This window comes from Denticeps clupeoides, chromosome 5 (genome assembly GCF_900700375.1).
Source record: "Denticeps clupeoides chromosome 5, fDenClu1.1, whole genome shotgun sequence".
Taxonomy (NCBI): Eukaryota; Metazoa; Chordata; class Actinopteri; order Clupeiformes; family Denticipitidae; genus Denticeps; species Denticeps clupeoides.
In genome coordinates this window covers 1,318,662-1,326,209 of record NC_041711.1, presented here as the reverse complement: position 1 = coordinate 1,326,209, position 7,548 = coordinate 1,318,662, and the positions used below count along the sequence as shown (strand labels likewise).

Here is a 7,548-nt window from a genome sequence, read left to right as displayed (position 1 = left end):
GCTTTTTGTGTGTGTGTGTGTGTGTGTGTGTGGTACCTGCTGTCTCGGACTGCTTTTTGTGTGTGTGTGTGTGTGTGTGGTGTGGTACCTGCTGTCTCGGACTGCTTTTTGTATGCTGTGTGTGTGGTGTGTGTGGTTGTGTACTGCTGTTCGGACTGCTTTTGTGTGTGTGTGTGTGGTACCTGCTGTCTCGGACTGCTTTTTGTGTGTGTGTGTGTGTGTGTGTGGTACCTGCTGTCTCGGACTGCTTTTTGTGTGTGTGTGTGTGTGTGTGGTACCTGCTGTCTCGGACTGCTTTGTGTGTTTGTGTGTGTGTGTGTTTGTGTGGTACCTGCTGTCTCGGACTGCTTTGTGTGTGTGTGTGTGTGTGTACCTGCTGTCACGGACTGCTTTGTGTGTGTGTGTGTGGTGGTACCTGCTGTCTCGGACTGCTTTGTGTGTATGTGTGTGTGTGTGTGTGTGTGTGTGGTACCTGCTGTTTCGGACTGCTTTGTGTGTGTGTGTGTGTGGTTCCTGCTGTCTTGGACTGTGTGTGTGTGTGTGGTACCTGCTGTCTCGGATGCTGTGTGTGGTGTGTGTGTGTGGTGTGTGTGGTACCTGCTGTCTCGGACTGCTTTGTGTTGTGTGGTGTGTGTGTGGTACTGCTGTCTCGGACTGCTTTGTGTGTGGTGTGTGTGGTACCTGCTGTTGTGTGTGTGTGTGTGTGTGGTGGTACCTGCTGTCTCGGACTGTGTGTGTGTGTGTGTGGTACCTGCTGTCTCGGACTGCTGTGTGTGTGTGTGTGTGTGTGGTGTGTGTGTGTGTGGTACCTGCTGTCACGGACTGCTTTGTGTTTGTGTGTGTGTGTGGTACCTGCTGTCTCGGACTGCTTTGTGTGTGTGTGGTGTGTGTGGTACCTGCTGTGTGTGTTGTGTGTGTGGTACCTGCTGTCTCGGACTGCTGTGTGTGTGTGGGTGTGTGTGTGGTACCTGCTGTCTCGGACTGCTTTGGTTTGTGTGTGTGTGTGGTACCTGCTGTCTCGGACTGCTTTGTGTGTGTGTGTGTGTGTGTGTGTGTGGGTACCTGCTGTCTCGGACTGCTGTGTGGTGTGTGGTGTGTGTGTGTGTGTTGTGTGGTACCGCGGCTGTCTCGGACTGCTTTGTGTTTGTGTGTGTGTGTGGTACCTGCTGTCTCGGACTGCTTTGGTGTGGTGTGTGTGTGTGTGTGTGTGTGTGTGTGTGTGTGGTACCTGCTGTCTCGGACTGCTGTGTGTGTGTGTGTGTGTGTGTGTGTGTGTGGTACCTGCTGTCTCGGACTGCTTTGTGTTTGTGTGTGTGTGTGGTACCTGCTGTCTCGGACTGCTTTGTGTGTGTGTGGTACATGCTGTCTCGGACTGCTTTTTTTGTGTGTGTGTGTGTGTGTGTGTGTGTGTGGTACCTGCTGTCCTCGGACTGCTTGTGTGTTTGTGTGTGTGTGTGTTGTGTGTGGTACCTGCTGTCTCGGACTGCTTTTTGTGTGTGTGTGTGTGTGGTACCTGCTGTCTCGGACTGCTTTGTGTGTGTTGTGTGTGTGTGTGTGTGGTACCTGCTGTCTCGGACTGCTTTGTGTATGTGTGTGTGTGTGTGTTGTGTGTGTGTGTGGTACCTGCTGTCTCGGACTGCTTGTTGTTGGTGTGTGTGGTACCTGCTGTCTCGGACTGTGTGTGTGTGTGTGTGTGTGGTACTGCTGTCTCGGACTGCTGTGTGTGTGTGTGTGTGTGTGTGTGTGTGTGGTACCGGGCTGCTGTCTGGGGTGGTGTGTGTGTGTGTGTGTGTGGTAACCTGCTGTCTCGGAGACTGCTTTGTGTTTGTGTGTGTGTGTGTGGTGTGGTGTGTGGGTACCTGCTGTCTCGGAACTGCTTTGTGTGGTGTGTGTGGTGTGTGGTGGACCTGCGTCTCGGACTGCTGTGTGTGTGTTGTGTGTGTGTGTGTGTGTGTGTGTGTGTGGGTACCGGCTGTCTCGGACTGCTTTGTGTTTGTGTGTGTGTGTGGTACCTGCTGTCTCGGACTGCTTTGTGTGTGTGTGTGTGTGTGTGTGTGTGGTACCTGCTGTCTCGGACTGCTGTGTGTGTGTGTGTGTGTGTTGTGTGTGTGTGGTACCTGCTGTCTCGGACTGCTTTGTGTTGTGTGTGTGTGTGGTACCTGCTGTCTCGGACTGCTTTGGTTTGTGTGGTGTGTGTGTGTGTGTGTGTGGTACCTGCTGTCTCGGACTGCTTTGTGTGTGTGTGTGTGTGTGTGGTACCTGCTGTCTCGGACTGCTTTGTGTGTGTGGTGTGTGTGTGTGGTACCTGCTGTCTCGGACTGCTTTTGTGTGTGTGTGTGTGTGTGTGTGTGTGGTACCTGCTATCTCGGACTGCTTGTGTTGTGTGTGTGTGTGTGTGTGTGTGGGGACATGCAGGTCTAGGGACTGCTTTGTGTGTGTGTGGTGTGTGGTGTGTGGTGGTACCTGCTGTATCGGATGTGCTTGTGTGTGTGTGGTTGGGTGTGTGTGTGTGGTACCTGCTGTCTCGGACTGCTGTGTGTGGTGTGTGTGTGTGTGTGGTGTGTGTGGGTGCGGTACCGGCTGTGCGATTTGTGTTTGTTGTGTGTGTGTGGGTATGGTCTCGGACTGCTTGTGTGTGTGTGTGTGTGTGTGTGTGTGTGTGGTACCTGCTGTCTCGGACTGCTGTGTGTGGTGTGTGTGTGGGTGTGGTACCTGCTGTCTAGGACTGCTTTGTGTTTGTGGGTTGTGTGTGGTACTGCTGTCTCGGACTGCTTTGTGTGTGTGTGTGTGTGTGTGGTGTGGTGGTACCTGCTGTCTCGGACTGCTTTGTGTGTGTGTGTGTGTGTGGTACCTGCTGTCTCGGACTGCTTTGTGTGTGTGTGTGGTACCTGCTGTCTCGGACTGCTTGTGTGTGTGTGTGTGTGTGTGTGTGTGGTACTGCTGTCTCGGACTGTTTTGTGTTGTGTGTGTGTGTGTGTGTGTGGTACCTGCTGTCTCGGATGCTTTGTGTGTGTGTGTGTGGTGTGGTACCTGCTGTCTCGGACTGCTTTGTGTGTGGTGTGTGTGTGTGTGTGTGTGTGTGTGTGTGGTACCTGCTGTCTCGGACTGCTTTGTGTGTGTGTGTGTGTGTGGTACCTGCTGTCTCGGACTGCTTTGTGTGTGTGTGTGTGTGTGTGTGTGTGGTACCTGCTGTCTCGGACTGCTTTGTGTGTGTGTGTGTGTGTGTGTGTGTGTGTGGTACTGCTGTCTCGGACTGTTTGTGTGTGTGTGTGTGTGTGTGGTACCTGCTGTCTCGGACTGCTTTGTGTGTGTGTGTGTGTGTGTGTGTGTGTGTGTGTGTGTGTGGTACCTGCTGTCTCGGACTGCTTTGTGTGTGTGTGTGTGTGTGTGTGTGTGTGTGGTACCTGCTGTCTCGGACTGCTTTGTGTGTGTGTGTGTGTGTGGTGTGTGGTACCTGCTGTCGGTGTGTGTGTGTGTGTGTGGTGGTGGTACCTGCTGTCTCGGAAGCTTTGTGTGTGTTGTGTGTGTGTGTGTGTGTGTGTGGTACCTGCTGTCTCGGACTGCTTTGTGTGTGTGTGTGTGTGTGTGGTGTGTGTGGTACCTGCTGTCTCGGATGCTTTGTGGTGTGTGTGTGTGTGTGTGGTGGTACTGCTGTCTCGGATGCTGTGTGTGTGTGTGGTGTGTGTGTGTGCTGTTGTGTGGGTACCTGGTCTCGGAATGCTTTGTGTGTGTGTGTGGTTGTGTGTGTGTGTGGTACCTGCTGTCTCGGACTGCTTTGTGTGTGTGTGTGGTGTGTGTGTGGTACCTGCTGTCTCGGACTGCTTTGTGTGTGTGGTGTGTGTGTGTGTGTGTTGTGGTACCTGCTGTCTCGGACTGCTTTGTGGTGTGTGTGTGTGTGTGTGTGTGTGTGGTGGTGTTGTGTGTGTGTGTGTGGTACCTGCTGTCTCGGACTGCTCTGTGAGGTACAGCCAGCGGGGCTACAGGTCTCAGTCGCAGAACCTCACAGACGAGTGCTGAGAGGACCGGCAGCCTCCGCCGGTCGCTGTACTGCGGGTACCGACCCTCCAGCACCGAACACAGTTCCTCGTACACCTGATCCTGGATCTGTAGACCAAAAACATGAAACCCAGATTGTATGTTGCGTTGCGAACGACACGTCATGTGTGCGTGATGTGATGTGAAGTTCCACCTCCGGCCTGTGCAACAGGAACCCGACGGTCCAGCACAGCCAGGCTGCGGTGGTCTCCGTTCCACCAATGAGAAGGTCCACCATGGTCATGTGCACATGTGTGTCTGTCAGGGTCTGAGGAGGCATCTCATTAATAATTCATTAAACGGAGCTCTTTGGTGTTGAGGGTTTATGGTTAGTAAGGATGTTTACATTTCTATTTAAGGCATTTAGCAGACGCCCGTATCCAGAGCGACTTAGAACGTGCTTCCATGTCACCATGGATGAAGTGATCAGTTCTGGTTCACCAGGACCCCCAACTATGAATACAATCTTTTTATTCACTCTGTTCTAGTTTCTATACAGAAGTCAGACAAGAAGAAGGTCACAAGTTCATCTAAATATTCTCTAAAGAGGAAGGTCTTGAGCTGCCGTGTGAAGGTGCTCAGTGACTGAGCTGGAAGTTCATTCCACCACCGAGGGGCCAAGACGGAGAAGAGTCTAGATGAGCGTCTTCCTTTTACCTTCAGAGATGGAGGGACCAGGCGAGCAGTACTGGAGGCTCGGAGTATACGAGGTGCAGTGCGAGGTGTAATAAGTGTGTTGAAATCGCGATTCTGCATGGATTATCTCGTAATGACGTTGTCTGGTGGTTTCTAGTTAAGAAGTAGAGCCGGTAGTGACTGTGGCGGCCTGATCTGAGTACCGCGCCGTTCCGGATGTTGGAAATGAACGCCTTCTGACCACCAGACACGTTTTTGCTGCGCTTGCTTGCCGTTGACTCTGTTCAACGCTCGTGGGGATTTTGGTAGAAGTTGAGGACAAGAAAATGTTGGTGTTCTCACCTGACTTCACGAACGGCAGAAAATCTCCTGAGGACTTTACTCTCATCCCACTGCCATGTTATAAACGTCGCGTGAAGGAACGTTGTAGAAACGTTTATGGGACGCTATGATAATTCATCATCGAAGGCTCATGCTTCTGTGGGTGGTAGTAGCCTAGTGGGTAACACACTCGCCTGTGAACCAGAAGACCCGGGTTCAAACCCCACTTACTGCCATTGTGTCCCTGAGCAGGACACTTAACCCTGAGTGTCCTCAGGGGGGGACTGTCCCTGTAACTACTGATTGTAAGTCGCTCTGGATAAGGGCGTCTGGTAAATGCTGGAAATGTAAATGCTTCTAATGGTAAGTAGGGTTAAAAATCTGGGCCGGTGGTCCAGGTCACATACCGCACGGTGTCTTTGTCCCTCTGGTTGATCGGAAGATCTCAGCAGCGCTGCAGTCACAGCTCCTCCCTCTTCGACAGCGCTCTCCTGCATCGGGCCGCACTGGACACATTTGTCCCGATGTCACACATCCAGCACCGCAGCGGTTAAGGTACGTGACCGTCTGGCCGGTTCTGCTCTTACTTTGAAATCCTCCAGGTGCGTCCTTATGAGAGCGTCTCTCCGAGTGACCTCGTCCAACAATTTGGAGAAGGGACGATTTGGCAGTTTCTTTATAAATGAAGAACAAGCAAAAGATCCATCCATCACTGGGACATCAGAATGAGAACATCTGGAGTAGAAGTCGCAGATATGAATAAAGTCAGTGTTGTGGTTATTACTATTCCTGACCCGGAGGAGCGGGAACGAGTCGAGCGCGGAGATCCACGGAGAACCCCACAGCGACACAATGCGGTTCAGACAGCCGTGCAGCTTCTGCAGATCTGTCGAGCTCTTCTCAAACTGAGGAACACGAGGAACGCACAATTTCCAGTCTCAAAATATGCATGTAGACTGAAAACCATGCTCTTTTTTTTTCATACAAAACGCATGTTATCTTGTGAAGGTCAGTGGCTCTGCAGGTCAGGTTTAACTGTGCTTGGGATCGGATGGTGGTCTCGGACCTGCTTTCGGAAGGACAGGGCCGTGATGACGTTGCTGGCGGCCACCGTGAAGTCTTCAGACAGATCTACTGCAGCTCCGTCGTAGTCCAGCAGCACCTGGACATTCGCATTTTAACATCTTCAAACTGGTACACAACGCTTGTCTGCTAGATGGATAGGAAGACAGAACTGATACTGAAGAACTGGTGCAGTACTTCAATAATCGAATTTCGAGAAAGATTCTCGTACAACAACACATATTATCAAAGTCCGTGCATGTTAAGGTGTTTAATGCGACGCTTATCTACAGAACGGACCGGGTTCGGCAAGGCAACCGAAGCGCTGCATTATGGGATCTGTAGTTTGTGTGTTATGAGCCGGGCCATTGCCTTGCGGGCACCTGAGTGTTACTTCGGGCGTGATCATCGCCATTATTTACTGGCCCTACGCGTTGAGTGCTTTCTGCTTACTTACTTGTCGGAGTTTCAGCGCTTGCTGCTTAATGACGTCCTGCAACGGGCCAGCTACGCAGCGCTGCAGAGCACTATGGGTAACCTTGCGGTGGGTCTTCCACTCCTCGCTGTAGTCTCCGAGGGAGATGGAGCAGCCACCTCCGGAAACAAGGTCTCCTGACGGAGCGGTAAGCGTGAGGGGGGCTGCGGAGGTGCCAGGTGGGGCCGGTGGAGGCGGGGTTACCTGTGTAGGAGTGGGGCCGTCCGGCGAAGTCTGACCACTTCCTCACCAGGGCCTCCCGAATGACATCAGCGCTGCTCAGCACCACCATCGCTGCGTCACACCAACAGGCAAATGAGAGAACACACCAGGGGCCATGGTCAGATGCTCACTGTGCAAGTAACGGAGATCGGGTCTCTTTACTGGTGCTGCCACACTGGAGGCGGTATATGTTCCCATAGCGACGTGCCAGCGTGGTCAGGTGACTTGGCAGATGGTCCCGTGCCAAGTCCAACATGTTGCCCAGGAGCGGGAGTGAAGGGGGACCGGGAAGAGCTGTGGAGGGAGAACAAGCTGGAGAAACCACATGGATCACTTCTCAAATACCATTAGATGTGGTGAACCCACCTCTGTCTGCTCTGTAGGCTTTCTGATGGGTTCCTCGCATTTTCCACCACCACCACCACAGAAGCAGCATCAGGAGAGCTAACAGCAGAAGACCTCCAGGATCTGCACCGACAGACCCAACAGACATGATGATCATCATCACTCTAAAGGTCCTCCAAAGCCAGAGCTTCACTTTTATTCTGGGCACTATAATAACAACTCCCGTAGACAAACACAGCTCTGTCGCATGGATCGTCCTTGCGGGACGGAAAACGATGTCCTCACAAGGACTAACAAATATTGCTCTGCCCTTCATCTGTGTGGCTGTGAAAAGGTGAAACGAGGCAGAGGGACATGATCAGAAAGATCTTGAACCATAATGGATTAGAGCATAACTGCAGCTCTGAAATCCCTCATGGTTTGGAAAGGCGGTTGTGGTGGTGATAGATAGA

General features: G+C 52.3%; 1 protein-coding gene across 1 annotated transcript in view; it reads right to left on the bottom strand.

Moving 5' to 3' along the window:
* Nucleotides 1-7,364, bottom strand: part of cyp21a2 (cytochrome P450, family 21, subfamily A, polypeptide 2) — an 11,859-nt gene extending 4,495 nt beyond the window's left edge. The window contains exons 1-10 of the mRNA XM_028981270.1: nucleotides 7,118-7,364; nucleotides 6,914-7,045; nucleotides 6,734-6,823; nucleotides 6,512-6,666; nucleotides 6,059-6,154; nucleotides 5,787-5,897; nucleotides 5,580-5,666; nucleotides 5,400-5,498; nucleotides 4,190-4,303; nucleotides 3,938-4,104 (exon numbers count right to left, since the gene is read on the bottom strand). Coding sequence (XP_028837103.1) covers nucleotides 3,938-4,104; nucleotides 4,190-4,303; nucleotides 5,400-5,498; nucleotides 5,580-5,666; nucleotides 5,787-5,897; nucleotides 6,059-6,154; nucleotides 6,512-6,666; nucleotides 6,734-6,823; nucleotides 6,914-7,045; nucleotides 7,118-7,256 — 1,190 coding nt within the window. The 5' untranslated portion in view covers nucleotides 7,257-7,364. The remainder of the gene's footprint in view (nucleotides 1-3,937; nucleotides 4,105-4,189; nucleotides 4,304-5,399; nucleotides 5,499-5,579; nucleotides 5,667-5,786; nucleotides 5,898-6,058; nucleotides 6,155-6,511; nucleotides 6,667-6,733; nucleotides 6,824-6,913; nucleotides 7,046-7,117) is intronic.
* Nucleotides 7,365-7,548: the final 184 nt, after the last annotated feature.